The 26,463-nt window shown below is 44.8% G+C and overlaps 1 protein-coding gene across 2 annotated transcripts in view; it reads right to left on the reverse strand.

The window, feature by feature from the left end:
- Positions 1-26,463, reverse strand: part of mib2 (MIB E3 ubiquitin protein ligase 2) — a 91,736-nt gene that overhangs the window by 40,915 nt on the left and 24,358 nt on the right. For both annotated transcript variants that reach the window (XM_079525940.1, XM_079525939.1), the window contains exons 4-10: positions 13,775-13,881; positions 11,470-11,664; positions 8,882-9,024; positions 5,961-6,068; positions 4,690-4,794; positions 2,539-2,701; positions 1,471-1,604 (exon numbers count right to left, since the gene is read on the reverse strand). In XM_079525940.1, coding sequence (XP_079382066.1) covers positions 1,471-1,604; positions 2,539-2,701; positions 4,690-4,794; positions 5,961-6,068; positions 8,882-9,024; positions 11,470-11,664; positions 13,775-13,881 — 955 coding nt within the window. The remainder of the gene's footprint in view (positions 1-1,470; positions 1,605-2,538; positions 2,702-4,689; positions 4,795-5,960; positions 6,069-8,881; positions 9,025-11,469; positions 11,665-13,774; positions 13,882-26,463) is intronic.

A 26,463-nucleotide genomic window follows, 5' to 3' on the forward strand; every position in this document is an offset into this window, starting at 1 on the left:
ATAACGTGTTCCTTCCACGCGCTACATCCAACCAGGGAAACTCCTAGCCTGGCTAATAAGACAGACTAATATCACACAACACTGTCGCGGTATATCAGTCTGGGCTGGCTCCACTTGGATTTCATTTCCCGGGGAACATTTTCTCTTTGACGCAATTGGTCAGAGCTACTGTCAGTCAAAAGTCTCAAGCATTGAACGTCACTGTACCAAAGCCCGCCTATATTGCATACCGTGTCCCGATTGGTCCGACCTGTTCTCTGCTGTAGGAAAGAGGCGTGCTACTGAGCCTCGCCAGACCGTAATCCGCTGGTAGGCAACTTTTTTTTGCCAACGGCTGATTCGGTCTGGTTTATTAACCAGGCTAGGAAACTCCCCCCTGTCAGGTGTAAAGGAGCAACTTGGACACTCAGGCATGAAGGAAGCATGAGTTAAAGTCCGTTGCTCTCCCCAGATTGGCGGAGGGTATGTAGAGCCCAGGATCACATTAGATAATTGACACAGGGGTGAAAATGGTTTACAAAAAAAAAGAATCACACCCGTGTGAACTGAGTGGTGCAACTCTCAAAGAATACCAGCCCTCATGGAAGTGGGGGAGGTTTGCCCGTGCGATATCTACAATACAAGTACAGGAAGCATGAGTGCTGGAATGCTTTTTCTTATACAGTCACTGCTGCCATGATGATCACTGGAAAGTGAACTCTTAGGAATGCATTTCAGTTACTAACAACGCTCCGAGGATGCCAATACATTTTCTGTCATTTCAGTGAGGCTCATTTGAATAGAAAGGGACTGATTTGGCCCCAAAATGCGTTCATATTTCCTCATTTAAATATGTGCAAATAACACCGGAGCACCAAGATGCTGTTTGCTTGGCAGAGTGGTGGGTGCTTTGAGAATTACACAGATGTGTAATCTTTTTGTGATATGAGCCCTCAGAGTTCAACTAATACTAAACTGACGCTTAATTTATACTCGTGTCATGTACAGAGTTGTGCGCCACAAATAGTAGAGCTACAAGCTCATGCAACAACGTGCACTCACCTTGACTGGCAAGTGAGCCAAAAGGATACAAAAGCAGTGACAACACGCGGAAATGTGTGTGGGGAGGAATTGGCTAAGAGCACACAGAATAACTCTTCCTACTTCGGTGTTACCGATGATACTAATTAAGGCTCTGTTCCATTTAGTGTGCAACGGTTCTCAAACTTTTTAATTTCAAGGGCACCCATGTACACTCTCAGAGTTACACACCCGTACGGGGCCATTTGGAACCCACTCAAGGACACTTTGAGACCCACTGGTGTAGCAGAGTGTTTCCAGTGAGCCAACATGCATAATAGCTGACTATAGCTGAACACCCTGACTCTGTTTGACCAGAATGGAACAGAGCCTTCATTAGTATCACCGGTAACACCTTTCGGAAGGAGCATCAGCGGGTGTCGTCCCAGTGCTACACTGCACTGCACTCACCTTGTCTGGGTACTTTTGCACCAGCTCCCGTACTTTGCTGGCACTGCCGTGTGCCGCCTCGATGACCAGCCGGCTGGGGTTGTCCTGCTCTGTCGACTGAGACAGTAGCTTCTCCAGGACAGATATAACAGTACCTGGACAGACAGACAGACAGACAGACAGAGAAACGGAGAGGGAGGGTGGAGAGGCAGGCGAGGGAAAGAGGGAAAGCGAAAAGAAAATAGGGGGAGATTATGTTTATGCACTCTGGGATACTAAAACACACTTGAATATGATGTCGCAAAGTCCTTGGGGCCCCTTTTTGGCTCCCGAGTGACCACAAAGCAGTAACTTAGCACAGGGAAAAAAAACAGACATCCATTAAGTGGTTTTGTCAAAAGCATGCGTCATCACAGCTACTGGAATGAGTCAAAATGTCCACCACATGCTGTAAAGCCAGCCCTCCCCCCCATCTATAGTACACACACACACACACACACACACACACACACACACACACACACACACACACACACACACACACACACACACACACACACACACACACACACACACACACACACACACACACACACACACACACACACACACACTCTGAGGCAAATGCGATGTGACAGAACGGTTCAGATCATGAGAAACGGAGAGGCTGATGAGAATTGTCTTTCGACGGGGATGACCTTATAGCGCCCGCTGCGCCATGGACGCCAGCCGGCGCGCAGCGAGTGTGACATTCAGCATTCAACTCAAAGAGGAACAGAGAGAGACAGAGAGAGAGAGAGAGAGAGAGAGAGAGAGAGACCCATGTCCACGTGCACGCGTTTTCCAGGACTGTTTATGCGTTGACCTACAGTGTTATGTATATACAGTGCATGCATGCAAAGACAGAAGCTGGAATGAGGGAAAGAGGAGGAATACAGTAGATGAAGAAAAATGAAAAATAAAAACGAGAGAGCGAGAGCATGAGAACAAGAGGAGAAACCAGGGGCCGGCTGTTGGAAGAGCAGATGCGGTTTAGAGGTGTCCCCCGTCCCCCCGTCCCCCCCCCCAGGGCGGTACACCGTCCCTTACTTCCGGATTCGTTGGGGTTCTCGGCCGTCATGAGGTTGGCGTCCACCTCCACGGGCTGCGCCGAGAGGCAGGCGGGGTTGAAGGTCCACGTCTGGCCACCGAACGCCACGCGCAGGTCGCCGTCCGCGTACACCTTCAGCACCTTCCCCACCTGGCCGAGGGCCTGAGGGGGAGCGGCGAGCAGGAGGAGAGAGAAATGACACGTTAAAAAAATAAACCCCAACGGTGTTGGCACTACATCACCTGGAAGTGTTTCCATTTTTAACCCATTTAGACCTGAGGACGATTCTACAAATGCCTTCTAAATCCTGACAGTTTTCTGAAAAACCCTATGTTTCTATGTCAGTCGTTCTCAAACATTTTCACGTCAAGGACCTCCAGAAATATATGTAATTCTTGTAATTATATCATCTGAAAATATGTTTCAAAGATTTGAGTTAAAAACGTTTGCTTTGAAAGAATATATTCAAACACCAAAGGGGGTTCCCGTGCAGAATGGGTAAAAAAATAAACCCAACGGTGTTAGTACTACATCACCTGGAAGTGTTTCCATTTTAACAACAAATTCTGAACCCAGCGTTTGAGGAAAAAGCTCTAAACTTGATTTACATTTTTGACATAATGGCGATTTTCTGAGCGGTGCTAACACCTCACAAGAAATAAAGGGCTTTGTGTGTATATCTGTTTGGAGCATGATAGATTGTTTTTGCATCATGACCTATTGACCCCTGCCCATTCACACTGAGCAGGAGTGCTTGAGACACGCACGCACGCACGAGCATTGGTTCGACATGCGTCCGCACCTCGGACTAGCGCCTGCTCCCGTGCTTGCGGTTATGGTTAGGTTAGGGTTTGAGGTGGGTTGTCGTGTTTCGGACCAATGACTCGTCGGACCAAACACATGCACTCGCAGGTCAGGCAGTTAAATCTAAAGAAGGCTGTGGCGATTGGCATTCGTTTAGATGCGGCTAGCGGAGAACGAAAGGAGTGTGGGGTCGATACTGCGGACAATTAGCGAAAGTCTAGTGGTTAGCACCATGCTAAGTCTAGTGGTTAGCACCATGCTAAGTCTAGTGGTTAGCACCATGCTAAGTCTAGTGGTTAGCACCATGCTAAGTCTACTGGTTAGCACCATGCTAAGTCTAGTGGTTAGCACCATGCTAAGTGTACTGGTTAGCACCATGCTAAGTGAAGAGCCATGCTCTAGGCTAGTGGTTAGCACCATGCTAAGTGAAGAGCCATGCTCTGGGCTAGTGGTTAGCACCATGCTAAGTCTAGTGGTTAGCACCATGCTACGTCTACTGGTTAGCACCATGCTAAGTCTACTGGTTAGCACCATGCTAAGTCTACTGGTTAGCACCATGCTAAGTCTAGTGGTTAGCACCATGCTACGTCTACTGGTTAGCACCATGCTAAGTCTAGTGGTTAGCACCATGCTAAGTCTAGTGGTTAGCACCATGCTACGTCTACTGGTTAGCACCATGCTAAGTCTAGTGGTTAGCACCATGCTAAGTCTAGTGGTTAGCACCATGCTAAGTCTAGTGGTTAGCACCATGCTACGTCTACTGGTTAGCACCATGCTAAGTCTAGTGGTTAGCACCATGCTAAGTCTAGTGGTTAGCACCATGCTAAGTCTAGTGGTTAGCACCATGCTAAGTGAGGAGCCATGCTCTAGGCTAGTGGTTAGCACCATGCTAAGTCTAGTGGTTAGCACCATGCTAAGTCTAGTGGTTAGCACCATGCTAAGTCTACTGGTTAGCACCATGCTAAGTGAAGAGCCATGCTCTAGGCTAGTGGTTAGCACCATGCTAAGTGAGGAGCCATGCTCTAGGCTAGTGGTTAGCACCATGCTAAGTGAGGAGCCATGCTCTAGGCTAGTGGTTAGCACCATGCTAAGTGAGGAGCCATGCTCTAGGCTAGAGGTTAGCACCATGCTAAGTCTAGTGGTTAGCACCATGCTAAGTCTAGTGGTTAGCACCATGCTAAGTGAGGAGCCATGCTAAGTCTAGTGGTTAGCACCATGCTACGTCTACTGGTTAGCACCATGCTAAGTCTAGTGGTTAGCACCATGCTAAGTCTAGTGGTTAGCACCATGCTAAGTGAGGAGCCATGCTCTAGGCTAGTGGTTAGCACCATGCTAAGTGAGCGTACAGGAGCCATGCTGTCCGTCCACTCTCCGTGGCCTGCCTGGAGCCTCTTGACGCTGTCAATGTCCTCCAGTACCCGAACCAGCTCTCCCACGCCAAACGTGTTCACCTACAGGAGAAATGATACCAATATGTATATCAATATCTTTTATCAATTCTAGGAAATCACATGCTTTTGCTCATTCTGAGATGAGGTAACCAGGCTTTCCACCTCGGAGGAAAGCCTGGTGAGCATGTTGTAGTATTGTTTTGTAGTAATCAGGCAGGAACAATCATCCGGAACTTCCTTTTCCCTCAAACCGGAAGAATAACAATCAAAGCTCTCGTAGCCTGTGGCTTTTATTGAGAAAAATCGGTTTGAGGGGAAAGGAAGTTCCGGTCGGATGACTGATGACTACAAAACAATACTACAACATAACGTAGCGATATCATCCTCTCCCGACTGGATCATAAACCCGAAAAGGAGTGCTGTCCAGGCTAGAGATGAGGAGACTTTCTGTACGTCCGGTGACGTTAAACAGCGTACTTGTCGACAACATTTCGCCATATCAACACCAAAGACACAGAAGACAAGAGTATTTTCTTCTTTTTGCCATACCATTATTACTGATCTCTTTAAATCAGGACAAAGGGATATAGGTTTAAAAATAGGCAAAGTTGTGGGAAGTGTTGATGTTTGTCACTCACTGCACACACTGTGCACAGCGTCCTATGGGCTGGGGAAGCACCTGCAAAGCCTGGTGCGTTCAGACTTGGATGGTTAGAGCGGAGCGATTACATACAAAGTCAATGCAAAGACGAGAAGTTGCGCGAGCGCCGAGAACGGGTGCGGTGCATTACAAACGGGACGGACCGAGGCGAATAGTAGGGGGGGGGGGTTGGGTGGGTGCTGAGTAGGATGGAGGTGGATGGGGCTTCTCACTGGCAAGTGATCCAGAAGGGTACAACAGCAGTGACAACCATAGCGTTATAAAGGATAGAGGGCGGACAGGAGTGCCTGCATTTGTGCAGGCACTGCATGCAGTGAAGTGCAAATGAGCACTCAATGTTAAACCCCAGGGTTTCCTCGTGCTATAATTATGCACGGGCCCGCCTGCAGTTCTAGCTTTGACCAGTAGGCTCGGCGGTTTCAGCCATTCTGGGAGCTTGGTGAAGGGAGGAATTAATTGGCATAACGACGAATAAATAGGGGTGGAAAAAAGGCTAAAAAAATAAAAGCACATACAAAAAACAAAATAGGCCACGTACGTTTCCCTGTAACGGTAAAGCCAGTACCTTGGTGAGGGCCCCAGGGTGGAAAGTCCAGCGGATGTTGTTGCTGTACTGGACTCTGACATCGCCCCGGTCCGTGATCCTATGAACCGTCCCGATACGACAGATGTACTGTAAACACAAAGACCTCCGTCAGGGTCACCCACAGGCACGTGCACACATAGACATCAAAGGGGGCTTTTGAGCCTCTGCCCTTTTACTTGTCTGTAAAAAATGCAAATGCCCCCTTTTCCATGCCAGCAGCAGGAAGAGAATTGCCTCTTTTCAAACTCTCCTGCACTTCCAACGCGTCATTTTGCGTTGAAAGAATTTGCCATACGCGAGGAAATCCATATCGTACGCCGCATCTTCAGTAGCTAAAGAGTGCGGGGTCACTCACGCCCCGAAATTAGCTGATCTACAAGCTCTCAACGCTGCGATGCGTTGGGTGCTTGTAGATCCGCTGTTTTCCGATATTTTTTGTTCAAAAGTGCCCTTTTAGGGAATTTCAGCCCCTGCCTCTCTAACATTCTCTGCACGTCCCTGGTCACCCCGCCAGCGCACAGCCGCCAGCGCACAGCCGCCAGCGAGCTTAACGTTCCCTGTAGCATGAAGCACTGATTCTGAAAGCAGCACCGCACTATGTTTGCTTTTGCTCCGGTTTTCTGCCGACGTCCATTTGAGATTTACGAGTTACATAAAGCTACTGTATGCCTGTTTGAACAGGCAATATTGAGCGTGTGAGGCAACGTATGCCGTATATACAGTGCTAGTACAAGTCACATACACTCACACACACACCCTGCGCAAACAACAGTTTAACAGGCAGGAGAACGTGAGCCAAGCACTGCGTATTCCACAGCCTTTTAAAAGTCGTCGGGTACAAGCACATAAAGGTGTCAGCTTCTTGGAAGAATGTGGCTTGTATAACAGTGTAATTTGTCTCTCCAGACCATCGAAGAGGCTTGAATACTAGAGCCCAACCAGGATATCGGTCTGGCCGATACATCGGTCATTATTTGGATTTTTATACATACATCTGTATCTTCAATTATGCCTCCGATGTGTCCCGATTTTTAACCACTTTCAACGTTTCTGTACCTTTATTTACTGTCATTCTTGGTGATAATGTTGACATTTTTTCTAAATGTTCCAAATACAACAGATCTACAATTTAGGCATTTAGCAGACACTCTTAATCCAAAGAAATTCACAGTAAGTAACACATGGTAGGCCTAATACATCAAATACATAAACATTGTCCACGAATCACACGTAAGCTAAATACCAATCAATACCAATAATGCAGGCACACTGATCTAAGTGTTGAAATAAATTCTAGATAAATGTCCTCAATAATTTATAAAAGTCGCAAGACATGGCCAAAGCATTCCCGGGGGTCCCCAGCCAAAAAGAAGTTGAGAACATCGGCATGGGACTATGACGTCGGCCAGGCTCGATTGAATGAACATACCTCTGCCATATTGGGGTTCCAACCTCCATGGCCAGACTCTATTGAATAATCATACCTCTGCCATCTTGGGGTTCCAACCTCCATGGCCAGACTCTATTGAATAATCATACCTCTGCCATCTTGGGGTTCCAACCTCCATGGCCAGACTCTATTGAATAATCATACCTCTGCCATATTGGGGTTCCAACCTCCATGGCCAGACTCTATTGAATAATCATACCTCTGCCATCTTGGGGTTCCAACCTCCATGGCCAGACTCTATTGAATAATCATACCTCTGCCATCTTGGGGTTCCAACCTCCATGGCCAGACTCTATTGAATAATCATACCTCTGCCATCTTGGGGTTCCAACCTCCATGGCCAGACTCTATTGAATAATCATACCTCTGCCATCTTAGGGTTCCAACCTCCATGGCCAGACTCTATTGAATAAACATACCTCTGCCATCTTGGGGTTCCAACCTCCATGGCCAGACTCTATTGAATAATCATACCTCTGCCATCTTGGGGTTCCAGGCTCTATTGAATGAACATACCTCTGCCATCTTGGTGTTCCAGGCTCTATTGAATGAACATACCTCTGCCATCTTGGGGTTCCAGACTCTATTGAATGAACATACCTCTGCCATCTTGGGGTTCCAGGCTCTATTGAATGAACATACCTCTGCCATCTTGGGGTTCCAGGCTCTATTGAATGAACATACCTCTGCCATCTTGGGGTTCCAGGCTCTATTGAATGAACATACCTCTGCCATCTTGGGGTTCCAGGCTCTATTGAATGAACATACCTCTGCCATCTTGGGGTTCCAGGCTCTATTGAATGAACATACCTCTGCCATCTTGGGGTTCCAACCTCCATGGCCAGACTCTATTGAATAATCATACCTCTGCCATCTTGGGGTTCCAACCTCCATGGCCAGACTCTATTGAATAATCATACCTCTGCCATCTTGGGGTTCCAGGCTCTATTGAATGAACATACCTCTGCCATCTTGGGGTTCCAGGCTCTATTGAATGAACATACCTCTGCCATCTTGGTGTTCCAGGCTCTATTGAATGAACATACCTCTGCCATCTTGGGGTTCCAGGCTCTATTGAATGAACATACCTCTGCCATCTTGGGGTTCCAGGCTCTATTGAATGAACATACCTCTGCCATCTTGGGGTTCCAGGCTCTATTGAATGAACATACCTCTGCCATCTTGGGGTTCCAACCTCCATGGCCAGACTCTATTGAATAATCATACCTCTGCCATCTTGGGGTTCCAACCTCCATGGCCAGACTCTATTGAATAATCATACCTCTGCCATCTTGGGGTTCCAGGCTCTATTGAATGAACATACCTCTGCCATCTTGGGGTTCCAGGCTCTATTGAATGAACATACCTCTGCCATCTTGGTGTTCCAGGCTCTATTGAATGAACATACCTCTGCCATCTTGGGGTTCCAGGCTCTATTGAATGAACATACCTCTGCCATCTTGGGGTTCCAGCCTCCATGGCCCTCCTGCATCTGTCGTAGAATGTCCACCTCCAGCAGACACTTGACCTTGTCCGCTTGCAGGAAGGAGTGACCGTCCGTGCTCTCCTGCCGCTGCAGCTCTGCATGCTCTCCTGGGGGAGGTCAACCAGGGTGAGCGGACAGTACAACAGCACCAGCATAAAAGAAACATGCACGCATGCGTTAATGATAGGGCATTAAGCAACTAGTCGACTAGTTTACTAGTCGACTAGTAAATCCACTAGTCGATTTTGTAGGCCTCAATATCAGGTAGATTATAGTTATAGTCACCAATGTACACAGTTTTTTAATGTACAAATATTTATTTCCAAAAAAAAAAAAAAAAAAAATGAACTTTTTTTTTTTCTTTTTTTCTAAACATAAAAGGTGGTTCAACAACTAGTCGACTAGTCGACTAGTAAACTAGGCAACTAGTCAACTAGTAAAAATGACTAGAAGTGAATGCCCTAGTTAATGATATTAACGCTTGAACCTTCTATTAGTAAAACGGACCCGAGTTGGAGCCGCATTTGGACTGCGCTTACTTACACGAAAATTATTTGGAAAAATCTACAAGCTCACAATGCGTCGCTTTGCGATATGCTGTGTGCGCTTGTAGACCGGCTATTTTTGCCGAATGTTCCCCCCAGATTAGAGATGTTGGTGGTTAAAAAGTGTAACATTTGAATATTATATATTTGTAATATTCAGCACTACAGTCTCTGAAGTAGTGCTGAATCATTTACTCAAGTGGCGTGATAGATTTGTTTTTCAAAAGCTAAGAATGTAATTTAGATGCCCTGTTGTTTAGACAGATGTTAGGATGATGTTTCTTTGAAGAACTGGATTGTTATCTTTGTACTGTATTTATGTGACCATTTACCCGGTCGTCTGTTGACTAGGGTTCATGTTATTTACTCTGTAAACACGTATATGTGGCTCTGGATGAAAAGCATCTGCTAAAATTGCCCACATTGTAAATTGTGATCACTGGAGTAAAATTTGTGAATTTGAAAAGCACAGCCATTACTTCCTCTAGCCATGCACACTACCCTCGGTGGCTGTGACATTGTGACATTGTCCTTGTTTGTTCTTTATGGCAAAAAATAGCATGGAAAATATGAATGGGGTTGACGTAATGGAGGCCATAGACCAGAGTTAGAGAATAGAGTGGTCCAGGTGTGATGTATTTCTGTAGTTGGAAGCAGGACGTTAGCACCTCCCTGCTGGTTCTCTCAACTAAAGTATTTTTTGCATTGGATTTTTGATTATTGCTTTGATTAACCCATTTTAGGCGGCAACCCGTTTTGGTGTTAGCATTATGTTATGCTTTAGCTATTGAAAAATAGCAGATCTACAAGCTCATAGCGCACCACCGAGTGGCGCGCTACGAGCTTGTAGGTCAGCTATTTTTTAAAAATCGAAGAACGACTGACATAGAAACATAGCTTTTTCAGAAAACTGTCAAGATGTAGAAGACATTTTTAGAATCTGATCTGTGGCAAAAAAATATATATACTTGTTTTATGATTTTTGGTGCCTTGGTCACCAGAAGTAAAACGCTAACGTTACGTTAATCTCTCCACTGCCAGCACCACTGCCTTAACCACTTAAATGTGGTGTTGTTGTTAGTAGGAATAAATACAGAAGCACCCGGGGAGAAGTGGACTAATAAAGGGGAGGAGACAAACATTGTTCAATCTGGGTTCCTATAGTTTGACACTACATTAATAACGAACTACACCATGGTCACAAGTCTTGAACAATATCAGTTCAACATCACGAATGCATTTTGTGTTCGGCATGATGACATGACAATGTCCTCACCAGGGTCTGTCATTTAATTTGCCACTTGTTAGCGAATGCATTTTTAAGACACACAAAAGGCTGTTAACCACAGACCTTATTTAGGCATTTAACCCAAAACACATATTGAGAGAGAGAATCAGGAAGTGTAAAATGCTGAGTAACTTTTCGGTATTTTGGGAATACATTACAAACCTTGCCACTCTATTCTTCACTTGCACAATGTAGGAGGCGGGACTAAGGGGGACTTCCTGTTGGGATATCACCCAAGTGTTTTCTTCCTGTCCATCGGGAGTGCATGTAAGTCAGTCATTTTCTACGGACAATTATAGTATTTTCTCGTCACTTGTAATTGTTTTGTTACGTAAAAAAACTTTTATTCATATGGTTAATTCATTTACCATTAGTTTTTATCGTAATGTTTTATTTAGGATTTTTTTTCTCAAGGGGAAAGTTGTATGCTCCAGTGCCTGTCTGTGCTGCTGCACAGGAAGAAAACACTTGGGTGATATCCCAACAGGAAGTCCCCCTTAGTCCCGCCTCCTACATTGTGCAAGTGAAGAATATGCTGGTGCCTGTGAAATGCCTGTGAAATGCATTATGGGAATTGTAGGAACATAGAATATTGTCCAACAGAACTTCCTCTGTCAACATGGGCTCTGTGGTAAATGTGTTGTCATGGACTATATACTGTGGTACTCATCATCAAATGAACTCCAACATGATGCACATCAACAGCGCAGTTTCCCTACCTAGCTTCGGGAGGTGCTCTTTGTAGTGGAAGCCTCCCTGGACATCGGACATGTACTTGAGGTCCACCTTGCCCTTGTGGCCCATGCGGTAGACATTGGTGGTGCCGTTGGACCAGGTCACACTGGCCACGCTGCGGCCAGACTCTGTGTCCCAGCCGCGAATGTCCACTACCTTCCCAACCTTACCCTCCCCTCCTACACACACACACACACGCACACACACACACAATCAGACAAAGTGTAACAAATTGAGTGCGTATAGGACAAGTGAGAGAGTAAGGGGAACAGAGAGAGAGAGAAAATCAACTTCCTTGAAAAGAAACGCGATTAAAGAGAACTTCTGTCTTTGGACACGCACAGTCAGGAATGACATTCAGTAAACACAAAGTGGAATTTGAGTAAAAAAGAAGAAGAAAAACACACAAACACATGCATGATCATATATCACATGCTAACATCAGTGGCCCTATTATGCAGCAATGACATATTATATAAGAAATTACATTGAAGGCCGCGGTGACCACTGACGGACACAACACAGTGTGTAATATGAACAGAAACGATCTGAGAGACTGGAATTTCTAGAGATCATACTGTAATACTACGCTGGATTCCATGCTGAAACCAAGGGGCTCACATCCACAGCCTCTCCATGAGCCATAACGGGATGCAACACGCAGATCCCAAACACACCAAAAGGTCCCGTTCAAGGCTGACGAGTGACTGTGCCAACACCCAAGGGCCTCGTTTCTCAAAGACACCAAGAGGACATTTTGACTCATTCACTCTAAGCACAAAAAAAAGGGAGCGATGCTATTCTCAGAGATAACCCCACCACCCCACCCCACCCCCACCCCACCGCCGCAACCGGGAAAGGCAAAAGCAATAATAACATTTCACTCTTCTTCCCCTGAAGGGGACATTCGAGGGATTTAATTCAGCCTACTGAATGTGCTCCGACGGTTCTCAGCATGTATTGAGAGGGAGGGCATCGTTCAAACTGCAACGTCATTCCAATTGTGTCCGATTTATACTTAAGTCACACGCCGGTGGCGCTAGAATAGCAGATCTGCAAGCTCACAACGTGTCACGTCGGGTGACATCGCGAGACGTTGAGAGCTTGTGGATCGGCTATTTGCGGCACCCGTGGTGTGCAACCAAGAATGTAACTCGGGCTTTTACGTTTATAACGATCCACACAGTGAAGGCCAAACTCCCTTATTGGCTCCCTGTGTTTGTAACATTATGTGAAGCGGCAGACGGTTCTTTGAGGCCCTGCTAGGCCAAGAAAATTACAAAATCTCAAAACGGTAAATATCCCCAAATGACTTCTACTTCCTCATAAATGCAGCACAAGCTATATTTAGCATCATGGCACATCTCTGTACGTTCGGTTCCACCATGCTAGTTTGGAAAGTTGGGAAACAAAACTTGTTGTTGGGGGGGTGTGGGGGGGGCGGGAGGGGGTTGTGAGCAAGGTCTCTTTCAACACACGCACACGCACACACACACACACACACACACACACACACACACACACACACACACACACACACACACACACACACACACACACACACACACACACACACACACACACACACACACACACACACATCTGTGCAACAGACTCGGAGTGAGTCAGCGCTGGCGATATAAAGTGCATGCAGACGCACCAATTAACACAGGACATTTCATGGGTTAATGAGGGAGACGTGAGCTTAGGCTGTTGCGGGTGGCGGATAGTGGAAAAGCTTTGAAGACGCAGACTCCATGCCGAAGATGGTGGTGGGGTTGTCGGGGAGGGGGAGGAGGGGGGGGCTGCCGAGTTGGCAGCGCCAGTTAAGCAGTGTTGATTTCGTCGACTAACACTATGACGAAAAATGTTCGCCGACTACCTTTTTTCACTGACAAAAACTAAATATAAACTAAGCTATGATGACTAAAACTAAGGCTAAATATATTGACAATTTCGTCAACAAACAAATAAAAACTAGACTAAAATGCTAGGAAGGGACTAGTGGACAAGATATCCAGTATACGTCATTTTACACTTGGTTGCAAGTGTAAAAAAAAAAAAGCGCTGCTTGTAGATGTGCTATTTTCAGCAAGTGTGTCATTACGACGGCATCAAGGCCCGCCAAAATACATTGTAGTCGACTAAATCTACAGTTGATTTACTAACAAATTCCAGGTGACTAAAATGTGACTAAAGCTACATGAAAACCATTCAGGAGACTATATATAGGACTCGAACTAAAATCGAAGTTTGCTGTGAAAAACAAACAAAGTGCAAGTAACTCACCGTCTTGGTTGCCCCAGTCCCAGTCTGGTCCACGGACCACCTTAACGCCCTGGAAGATGCCTTTGAGGATGATCCGCGGGAGGTTCTGCCTCGGTGCCAAGATCACTCTGCAGGGAAAACAAGGTAGAAAAAGAAAGAAAAAACAGAACATATTCTCAGTGGTGGTATTTTACTTAAGTACTGTACTTATTAACCCATTTAGGCCTGACGTCGAAAAAAAAAAAAACGTTCGCTCTGAAAGAATATATATTCAAAGATTTGTGCCGCATTTTCACGATTTTTCAAAAATAGCAGACCTACAAGCTCGTAGCACGCCACTCGGTGGCGCGCTATGAGCTTGTAGATCTGCTATTTTTCAATAGCTAAAGTATAACATAATGCTTAGTTAAAACACCAAAAGGGGTTCCCGCCCCAAAATGGGTTAAGTACAATTTTGAGATATTTGTATTGTACTGGAGTAATTCAATTTCCAATACTTACGCCACCACGTTTCTGATCTAAATATTGTACTTTTACTCCCCCACATTTAGTTGAACACTTTAGCTACTAGTTACTTTGTAGATTTTGATTATTACTACAACACATACCATTGGAAAACAGTCGATCTACAAGTACCATGATGCGACGCATTGTGACCTTGTAGATCGGCTGTTTTCAAAAGATTTTTATACATCTTGAAAACATGAAATGGGACATTCTGCACAATGAGTACTTTCGGTACGTCAAGTACATTTTGATACCAACACTTTTGTACTTTTTGTACTCCAGTACATTTTGAATTCCGGAGTACTTCTACACTGCAGTATATTGATACTTTTACTTGCGAGTATACTTTTTCCACCCCTGCATATATTCTCCGTGAAAATAACAGCGAGAGTTGCAGCACTGCGGCTTAGTATGGGACATCTTAAATTAAGACCGCAATTTAATTTACTACAGAACCACTTAAATGAAGGCCATGGTAGGATTTATTGTGGAACTTCTTAATTTAAGACCTCATGAGACCTCACTGTAAAACATTTATGTAGAGAGAGCAGGGGCACAATATAACTTGCGAGGGCCATTACGATGTAGCGTCGGATAATTAGAAATAATGCATGATTTGCATAGGAAAATAACAGTAGCTTATACCATGACCACTTAACCCATTTTGGGCGGGAACCCCTATTGGTGTTTTAAACATTGTTATAATTTAGCTATTGAAAAATAGCAGACCTACAAGCTCATAGCGCGCCACCAAGTGGCGCGCTATGCACTTTTTTTGAAAAATCGTGAAAATATTTATTTCAGAAAACTGGAGGATTTAGAAGAATTTCTTAAAATGTCGACGTCAGGCCTAAATGAGTTAAGAGTGGTTTATACTATACTAGGCAACAAAAAGGGCTGCGTTTACATTTCTATTTTACTTTCATAATTGAAAATCTATATATAAAAACAGCGGACAAAAACTATGCTGGACTGCACGCAGCTACACTCGGTTTATCGTTATTATGGTTGCAATGCGATTTAATAAACTATGAGCATTGATTTAGAACAGCGGTTAAACTGCTGACCTCCAAGACCATGTTTGAGGTGGCTTTGATATATGACTTTAACCCGTTTTGGGCGGGAAGTGTTTTAAGCATTATGTTGTACTTTAGCTATTGAAAAATAGCAGATCTACAAGCTCATAGCGCGGCACCGAGTGCCGCGCTATGAGCTTGTAGGTCTGCTATTTTTGAATAAAATCATGAAAATGTGGCCCAAATGTTTGAATATATTCTTTCAGAGTGAACGTTTTTAACTCATATCTTTGCTTCTGGGGGAGGGTCCCTGGAACAACATATTTTCAGATGGGGGTCGGCGGCCAATTACATAATTATATATTTGAAAATGTTTGAGAACCACCGATATAGAAACATGGGGTTTTTCAGAAAACTGTCAGGATTCAGAAGGTATTTGTAGAATCGATCTCAGGTCTAAATGGGTTAACCAGTGAGCCAGTCGGAAAGGATTGTTTTTTGTTCCCCCCCCCCCCCTCCCCATGGCCCTGGTAGAAGACTAACTGTATTTACAGATTAGAAAGACCTTACAAAAACTATCCCAGGAAAGAACTGCACCCAAAAGCAACATGTCTGCTATACAGTCCGTCTGTATACGGTGAGTGGAACCAGAAGAGAGTCTGGTATAGATTCTACAAAGGTACAACCCTTTAATCATTCAGGGCGGGAACCCTTTTGGTTGTTTTAAAGCATTAACGTTATACTTTTTAGCTATTGAAAAATAGCAGACCGACAAGCTCATAGCGCGGCACCGAGTGCCGCGCTATAAGTTTGTAGGTCTGCTATTTTTGAGTGTTGCAACCACTCCAAGGAACAGCAATGTCCGTGTTAACCTATGTGTTGGTTCACCTATGTGTTGGTTCACCTACTGTATGTGACTATGTGACTATGAGTACCAGTAGGGGCAAAAGTGGCGCTGTTGTGCCAGAAACAGAGAGAGAGAGAGATAGTGCTGCACTGTTGCCTGCTAATGACAGAGAGAGAGAGGGGGGGGGGGGGTCAGGGGGAGAGGGGAGTTGCACCAAATCGCCTCAAATCTTTGAATATAACGTATTTAACTCAAATCTTCAGGGGTCCCTGGCTGGAACAACATATTTTCAGATGGGGGGGTCGGTGGCCAATTACATTATATTTTTGGGGGTCCTTGACATGAAATAGTTTGAGAACCACTGACATAGAAAGAAGCATAGGGTTTTTTTTTCCCAGAAAACTGTCAGTATTTAGAAGACATTTGTAGAATCGTCCTCAGGTCTAAATGGCTTATCCCATTTTGACCTGAGATCAGATTCTATAAATGTCTTCTACATCCTGACAGTTTTCTGAAAAAGCTATGTTTCTGTCAGTGGTTCTTCGATTTTTCAAAATAGCAGACCTACAAGCTTGTAGCGCGCCACTCGGTGGCGCGCTATGAGCTTGTAGATCTGCTATTTTTCAATAGCTAAAGCATAACATAATGCTAACACCAAAAGGGGTTCCCGCCCAAAATGGCTTAATCACATGAACCCTTGCATCCCCTGTTATGTTCTGGGACATGTCATAACAGGCAAACATTCTGCAAAAAAGCAGATCGATCTACAATATCACAACAACGTGACGTCACACACATTATGACCCGTTGTGAGCTTGTAGATTTGGCCATCTTCTCCATCTGACGTGCAACACAAAGTATACATAGGGTTTAAGTGGTTAAGACCTCGAGGCTACACTGAGTACAGTAAGTAAGCCAAGCGCCTGGCCTACATTATGCGCCCACTAAGTGGCACACAGGAACACATGCCACACTTAACAACTGTGGCTTGGAGACATGCAAAGTCATCCACACGAGCCCCACGTACAGTCGTACAGTCGGAGAAAAGCACAGATACATGTAAGACACGGCCTCAGAGGACAGATAATTGTATAGAGCATGAAGGGGGGAAGGAGGGGGGGAAAAAAAGCAAGTTATCCTTTCTGTGGTGGCTGTTGTCAGAGAGGATGACTTACGTACGTGCGCCTGCTGCCCTGCTGTACACATACATTACAAAGTCACGGCTGTCTCTTAACAGGATGTAAGAAGAACCAGGCTAAAACTAAAGACACATGGGAGGAAATGTTATTTTGTTTGGCCCTGTGTGCTGATATCAATCTGCTGTCGGCACCGTAACCGCAAGGCAGCGCACCTGCCAAAACTCCACACTCCCATTATGACACATGTATAAAAAGATAAATAAACACGACGTCTTCACATCTTACAAAAAAAAAGGACCGTACCAAAGTCAATACATGTGATTTCTATTAACATTTGTGGACCTACTGTATACATGCATGTTGTGTTTGTGCTCTTTTATGAAGTTTCTCTCACAATTGTGTTTTTATGGCTGCTTTATGGGTGCTTTATGGCTCCGTTTTAAGACGTGCTATGCAAACAAAGCAAGTTAATTATTATTAATGCTTCCCTGTTAATGGCTTTATTTATTTTTTTACATTTTCTCCAAAGTCATTATCTGGTCAATGTTGGGCTAAAACGTCATTGTGTGGTTATTGACGTTTGAATATAACGCATAAATAAGCCTTTCCTCAAGGGACTATTTAAATATTCATATCAATCCACACGTTAACTTAGCATGGATTAAAACATATGAATATTGAACAGACATGAACAGAATCCAATGGCTTCCTTGAAAATTAAACAAACCACGGTATGCCTTGGAAAACCGTTGGCACTGCTGTAATGTCAAGTAAGTATACTAGGAGTTGTAGTTAATAGGCTAAACGTGCCAGACCACCGGCATGTCCTTTAACTTATTTATACTTGAGGACGATATTCTACAAATGCCTTCTAAATCATGACAGTTTTCTGAAAACCCCATGTTTCTATGTCAGTGGTTCTCAAACATTTTCAGGTCAAGGAGCCCCAGAAATATATGTAATTGGCCGCCGACCCCCATCTCAAAATATGTTGTTCCAGGGACCCCCCCAGAAGCAAAGATTTGAGTTAAAAACGTTCGCTCTGAAGAATATGTATTCCAAATTTTCACGATTTTTCAAAAATAGCAGACCTACAAGCTCGTAGCGCGGCACTCAGTGCCGCGCTATGAGCTTGTAGATCTGCTATTTTTCAATAGCTAAAGTATAACATAATGCTTAAAACACCAAAAGGGGTTTCCGTCCAGAATGGATTAAGAAACTGAGAACCAACGCTGGGCAACATACCGTATGGTAAAGATTTGATCAGATCTCTGTGCAAAGGAGCTCCCTATTCCCATGCTCTTCCGACGGGGTCACCATCCAGCTTCCATTTCCACCCTGCGTTACACCCCAGAGATTCCAGTGTGATTCAAACCTCCGCTCCCTCCTCGCCAAACCAGGGCTGTTATCCTGCACGTCTCTCCTCGCTCTCGAGCCGGTGACTTGGCTAGTACTAGTAGTTTAAGAGCTGGCCCTGGCTGGCTGTTGTACCAAGGTTTTACTAGTAGTCCATGGAGGTTAAAAGCTGGCCCTGGCTGTTGTACCAAGGTTTTACTAGTGGTCCATGAAGGTTAAAAGCTGGCCCTGGCTGTTGTACCAAGGTGGTTTTTCATCTTTCCTGCTCATACTGTAACAAGCGATGTGTAGTAGATAGTTGGACATCACAAGGTGGCCTTGTGATGTCTTAACGTGACTTAGGGCTGACTGGCTGACTGACGGTAAATCTTAACGTGTGACTGTCTGGGCCGGGCAAGGACTGTGTCAAGGTCAGGTGTGTGTGTGTGTGTGTGTGTGTGAGAAACACGGCTTTGGATCTAATCCCTAGACAGCAGGGCAATCGAAAAGCAGGCCATCAGAGAGCAAAGCTCAGTGTGTGTGTGAGCGTGCATGTGCGTGTGTGCGTGTGTGTGTGTGAGCGTGCATGTGCGTGTGTGCGTGTGTGTGCGTGTGTGTGTGTGTGTGCCTTCTTTAGATTGAACTCCCTGACCTGCTGCATCTCCTCCTCAGCTTTGTTTACCAGCCACTGCCTTAATGTCGGCAGACATCACACTGAATGTCTTCCACAGTAGAACAATCGCACCCCTGCAAAGTGTGTGTGTACGTATGTGTGTGTGCGTGCGTGCGTGCAAAAACTGTGCATGCGTGCGTGCATGCGCAGTTGCGCACACACTGTCCACTTGTCAGGAGTATCTGCACAGAGAAAAGACACTGCACCAATTTAACAAAGCCACAAAAGTACGCTTTTTAAAGCCTGGCAGAACCGTTACAGATACAGCTATCGGTGGTTATCCGTCCATACTCCGAACACAACGCCGACGTTCTGAGAACAAAGACATCAAATCCAGCTGAACCAACGGTCACTTCTTTCAGCTGGACGACATCAGGAACAGTGACCTGTGTTGACCTGTCGAGCCGTCGAAAGGTGGACAGTCGCACAAGGATGAAATCATGTCTATCAATAAACATGTTAGATTGGGTCCAAGTCAGAGATAATAAATCTTATGAAACAGGGGTCTGAGGTAAAAGTGCTCACTGCTCCTAACGGGTATAGGCAGGGGACACATCATGTCACGTGACAAATACCCCAGCGACAAGTGGAAGGGCAAAGTGGCTGCGTGGCATTGGTACGACGTACGACCTCCCGTTAGTTAGACCATTACTAACCCTATCTCTAACCCTAACCTAAACATAACCGCAAGCACGGAGCAGCGCATGTTGGTCAACCTTAATCCAGTCGCCAACTTTAACGCACGGTCGCCAACCTTAACGCACGTTCGCCAACCTTAGCGCATGTTCCATGCAAGGCACCAACCTGCACATCGGGAGAAATTAGGGGTTCAGGGTCTTGCTCAAGGACACTAAATCTGGGGGAGCCCGGGATGGGAACCTCACGGTTCCCATCCAGCTGCTCTACCGGCCACTCTACCCCTGAGCCACTGCCGCCCTGCATAGGAAAACGTTTCCGGGCCTGAATATATATATATAATAAGGACGAAATGTGCAGAGAATTTAAAATTGAATTAGCCTGGATCCTATCTGAACTAAACATTTTAATGTATCCATTTGTAGCTCCAAAGAGTGCACAAAATATTGTAAGCAAAATGGAACATTATGGTTACGGGGCCATTCGGGTTACATTTTGTACACTCTACATGAAATGAAACGAACAGCGTTTTACTGTATGTGGTAGGGCATTAAGCAACTAGTAAATCCACTAGTCGACCTTGCTGGTACTAGTCGACTAGTTGATTTTGTAGGCCTCAATATCAGGTAGATTATAGTTATAGTCACCAATGTACACAGTTTTTAAATGTACAAATATTTATTTCCAAAAACATAATTATTTTTAAACATAAAAGGTGGTTTAACAACTAGTCGACTAGTAAACTAGGCAACTAGTCAACTAGTAAAAATGACTAGAAGTGAATGCCCTAGTATGTGGGGAGTAGAGTTGCCAAGGTCAGGTGTAGAAGCAGCGCCTGATGCATGAGAGAAGGAGTACAACCACCTAAACTATACATTAACCCATTTAGGCCCGACGTCGAAAGAAAAAAAATATCCTGACAGTTTTCTGAAATACCTATGTTTCTATATCAGTGGTGCTCAATATTTCATGTCAAGGACCCCAAAAATTATATGTAATTGGCCACCGACCCCCATCTGAAAATATGTTGTTCCAGGGACCCACCCCAGAAGCAGAGATTTGAGTTAAAAACGGTTGCTGTGAAAGAATATATATTCAAAGATTTGAGTCACATTTTCACGATCTTTCAAAAATAGCAGATCCCCCCCCAACCCCGTCCTCCTCGTCAACATATGGTACACACATATGTTGCCTCCAGCACTGTCAGCATGCCATTACCTACACATGTCTCAATGTACTATTTAACACTAAATCAAACGTAACTAGGCCTGTACAACGATTGATTATCGATATTATTATTAATGGAAATAATGTCCATTATTTATTCAGCATTCGAGCCACGGACCACCATGAGATTTAGCCTCCCAGATACAAAACGAAACAATATTTTGTTATCGTTCGGATAAGATTTTTGACACAATTCCATGCTGAATTGATGGGGTACCAAAGGAGAGATAACAGGCAAACGTCGCTCGAAATAAAAATTGTTCTACATCCTCTAATTGTGTCAGCCTTCGTAGAAATGAGTAATGCAGATGTTTAACTTTAGTTTAACTCTTGAGAGCGTAAAATGAAACCAAATGGGTCCATAAACGCAAGAGTTAAACGCAACGGAGCCAAAATCAAGAGTAAAAGATCTAATAAGGGTCCATTTGGTTACCAACTCAACTCTCCATCATTTCTCTGGGGACCACCTGGAACCTCCTCCCAAAAATAGCAGACCTACAAGCTCATATGAGCTTGTAGATCTGCTATTTTTCAATAGCTAAAGTACAACACAATGTTTAAAACACCAAACGGGGTTCCCGCCCAGAATGGGTTAACCTCCTTCAGAAATGATCCGCCCACCTGGGGATGGAACCAGGCACTCGCTGTCATGCATTAGGGCCCATGCACCCTAAACACTCATCCAGCGAGTCACCCCAAACAATAAAACATCAATCGCCCTTTTGTCAAAAAAGCCCAAACCCCCAACTCTCTACAGTACACAAACCCGTTCTGCAAAAAAAAAAAAAAATAGTCGAGAAAACAAGGCAAATGTGTCTTTCACAGCAAATATCACATTGGCCACAGTACAGATCACTGGGGATCCAAACATAGAGGACTACTGTCCTCACTGCTTGTCACCACACATAATAATAACCATTCATAATGATCATAAAGAGAGGATTTGAGAGAAGATGGGATTGTTGTCTATTTGTAGCCAGTGGTATGCATCTATCCAGCTAATGACCAGTCCAGTCAGCATAAAAGTGAGTGTGTGGTGTATTATGAATCATATAGCATATTTCATAACTACTTGGGTATGAAACTAAACAAGAAGTTCATGCCAAAATGTTCCTTCTGCTGTAGACTCAACGACTCATTATTTACCATAGTATAGAATGTTTACACTTCAACACCTGCACTCAAAAGGGCCTATTGTTCTAAACCGTTTGAAGCTTGCTCCCCTGGTGAGAATCTAGCACCTTCAGATGACCATTTGACTCCTTTGACTCATAAACAATCTTCTGTCATTATAGAATAATGAGAAACGCTATGAAACTATTACAAGTGAGTAATCAGTTTGTACCGATTTAAAATGTGTACTATAACACAGGCTATTTTAATGATTATAGTTTTATGTACTGGGTCAAACAGTTTAATTCGTTTCTTAATAATTATAGTCTGTTCAGTTTCATATATTTCCGTTATGTTTAACTACGTTTTCATTGTACCTTTAAATTCATCATTGTTGGTTTATTCCAAAGGTTTATTATTGTCAAAGGTTTAAATATTAAGAAAGAACATGTCTTTGTCTAGAGGGCCCGCCTCTCTGTAACCGGAAGTAGCTACTGACCATAGAGCAGGGTTCCCCAATAGGCGGCCCGCGGGCCGCGCGCCCCCTTGTGGCCCCTGGAAGAATTAAAAAGAAATTGTTTTTGGGGTGTCCAAGATATAAATGGCATTGAATGGGGGTCAGTAGCCTATGCATGTCAAACTGGGCACCCCCTCAAGGACCACTGGTGGTCCCCGGACCACTGGTTGAGAACAATTTTTAATTAAGTAATGAAAAAATATTTTGCGCGTGCGGACTCGGCCCCCAGCCTGGTTCCCTAGTCAAAATATGGCCCTTGAGGAAAATGAATTGGGGAACCCTGCCATAGAGTATAAAGAAGGATAGAGACCGAACTGGAGCGTTAGCCCCGCCCCACCGCTATTCATTTCAGTGGAAGTTGCTCAGTGGCGTTTTGAAGCACCCGGAAGACTTCCGGAAGTATAATTATAACTCAATGGCTCGAGCGAGCGGAAGTTTAGCCTAGCCTAGCCCTAGGCTAGGCTTTTCACGTGACGTCATGAACGTCCGTCCACTTCCATTAAGTGCTGCAATTCCACATTTCGCCAGTAGGTAGTGGCATCTTCAACGTTGGATAGCCTTACTGGGGGCTTGCTACTGACCCAGACCTCATTGGTCGAAAGTCAGGAAGTGCCTATTTCATGTCCGGTGAGAGGAGGGACTTTGAGTGAGAGTATTTCTTGTTTATAAGACCTTGGAGCCATTCGCTCAGGGCTGTTCAACTGAGACTGATTTGGCTACGAGACTTGGTTGAATCAGACAACCTGCGTCTACCTTTTTACATGCTGCTGCTTTGTAACCATTTTCATCTCGTGTTTTACCAAATAAATGCTGAGATTCTGAGAACTTTATCACGTGAATTCTCTGTCCTTCCTCTCCTACTCTCCGTCCGGGACGACACACACATCGGGGATTTTAAACCACAAGTGTGAACAGTGTTGTGTCTCTGGTGCCTTCCAGCATGTACAGTCTTTTATCCTGTCCTTTACAGCCAAGGCCAGTGTTGTCTGAATGCTCCATTCACATCACTGCTGGCTGGCTGGCTGGCGGGCTTAGCCACAGTCTCTCAGTCATGTCACTTCAAAGTCTAACTTGTGCTTCGGTCACTTGCTTCAATGCTCGACAAAAAATGCTGCATTTTCAACAGAAGAAAAGCATAATCTTTTTTCCCCCCCTTTTTAGACTGCAATATTGTATTCAAAAAAAATCACACCCGTGTGAACTGAGTGGTGTAAGGTTTTATATAGCATGATCAGCTGTGGTCTGACGTAATGTCTGACGTAATGAAATCACACAAAATATGTTAAGTAAAAAAAGCTATCATTTTTGATAAATGTATGTATCACACCTGGATGTGATTTCACAACTGGCTTTTTTTGCGCAGAGAAAATGACCACGGTTGCTACGGTCATCCAGTTCACCCGGGTGTGATTTAATTACGTCAGAAATTATTTTGAACATAGCAACCATGGTCATTTTTTTATGCACACAAAAGCCAGTTGTAGGAGTAGTTTACACCACTCAAAAATAACATCTTACGCATGATGAAGTTATGCAAGAAATGTGGTATACGTGTGCCACAGAGTAGACCTATTCAGAGATTATCTAAACTGAAAACGCGCATCTCCCGTCCGTCCGTCCGTCCGTCCGTCCATCACCCACGCCTCCATGTCTCGTGACAACACGTCTCCATATATGGTCACGCCTCGTGACATGATTGAGACCCTTAGATCTCCATATGTGGTGCCTCGTCACCCTCGTGACACGTCAACGCTCGCCCAGCAGTCTGCCACCCTTTGGGGCGAGGTCGCTTCTAGCCCTCAGGGCGACTTACTGGTATACCTTAGAGTTGTTGCGTGGAAATAATAACCCCCCCCTATTTAGTGTAGAACTGGAGGTCTAGAACCTGGGGTCATGTGATAGGTGACACCACAAAGATGTACTCTTTGGCTTGCACTCTACTCAGTTGGAGATAATTGTGCCCTAGAGACTGACACTCTCTCTCTCTCTCTCTCTAAATTACAATACATTTTACAGGGTAACAAATATAACGGGGTTGACAGTTCATGGGCACCTAAGGATACACATGGCACCTTCTCCTCCACACAGACAAACTGCCTATAACAGCCGAAATAGACCAGTATTTCGCAAATTGTTTGGCTTTGCTCTTTGTCATGCCAGCTATTGTTAGGCCACTCGTGGTCAGTTTATTCATGTACATGGCCCAGGCTTTCAAATATCAGTATGGCGAATAATATACATCCGGTACCCAAGGTTTGTATTATTTAAGCTTCATACACTATACACAAATATTGAATAACTGCCTTAATTTCCGGCCTTGAACTGTACTGGCCATTTACAAATTTGAATTTTTGAACATTCCTCAATAAAATGAGGAATGATGGTGCAAATGCAGTGGCCTTGGTTGAATGTAAAAAAGAGGAGAGAGCGATGTATCCTCGGTACTGTTTGTTGGGTCAAATAGAGGTGTTCCTCCATGCAGGCTGTTTCAATGAAGGACATTGCTGAGCCAAACAACATTCTCCACCAATGATAAATCAATAGCGAAGAGAAGCTGGGCTGGGGGACAAGATGACACAGTGAGCCACAGCCTCCATCACAACTCACTTAAGCAATATTACAGGAGAGGGGGTGGTTTAATGTCATTAATGCACGCCTGCAATGTTTCAGGAACTCGCCCTGCGGGTGAGTTCCTGAAAGCAACACAGAAGTGCAGTAATGGCGTTAAACCACCCCCTCGAGTGTAATATTGCAATTATACAACAGTTACCCTTAAAACTAAGAGAATCGCTGAAAAATTATAATTTTTCAATGACAGATGTAGTCACTATACGACCACAAATGTCCCGAGAAACTAGCTAGCCTAGCCGCCGAGTCTGCTGCGCTCTGAGAGAAAAGCACGGCTGAATTGTTTGTTTTGATCAGGCGTTGAAATAATGTGGTTTGAAGCAAGGGTCGGCTAGAACAGGGGTTCTCGTTTTTGGCTGGGGACCCCCGGAAATGCTTTGGCCAAGTCTCGCGACGCCCGCCCCTCCCCCACCCCCAAAACAAACTGACTGCAAAAATAACCTTGATATTAGAGAAAATATATCATAAATAAATACTGAAACCAGATATAATCATTAAGGAAAGTGTATGCATGTACTGCATGTGTACTACTATGTAAACTCTATATTTCCATTTTCCAGCCATTTAGTAAATAATAATTTGGCGAACCCCCTAGAAGTCGCGACCCACGGGTTGAGAACCCCTGGGCTAGAAAGCTGTTTCAACCAATCAGATTGCTTCCTCAAAACGACCTGTTGTATAATGAGTGATCACTAAGCTATGTGGCTTTAGGGCAGATTCACACCGAGTCCGTTTGATTCAAACTGCTCCCAAATTGCCTGGTCCTCGCTGGCCTGGTCCCCGCCGGCCTGGTCCCCGCCGGCCTGGTCCTCGCTGGCCTGGTCCCCGCCGGCCTGGTCCCCGCCGGCCTGGTCCCCGCCGGCCTGGTCCCCGCCGGCCTGGTCCTCGCTGGCCTGGTCCCCGCCGGCCTGGTCCCCGCCGGCCTGGTCCCCGCCGGCCTGGTCCCCGCCGGCCTGGTCCCCGCCGGCCTGGTCCCCGCTGGCCATGATTCACATTGGCCTTGATTCTTCCGAAAGCCGAGTACACTTCATTCAACTGTATTCAATGCTTTCACATTGCAGAGATCCGTATC

The sequence above is a fragment of the Electrona antarctica genome (assembly GCF_951216825.1).
Source record: "Electrona antarctica genome assembly, chromosome: 2".
In the NCBI taxonomy this organism is placed as follows: Eukaryota; Metazoa; Chordata; class Actinopteri; order Myctophiformes; family Myctophidae; genus Electrona; species Electrona antarctica.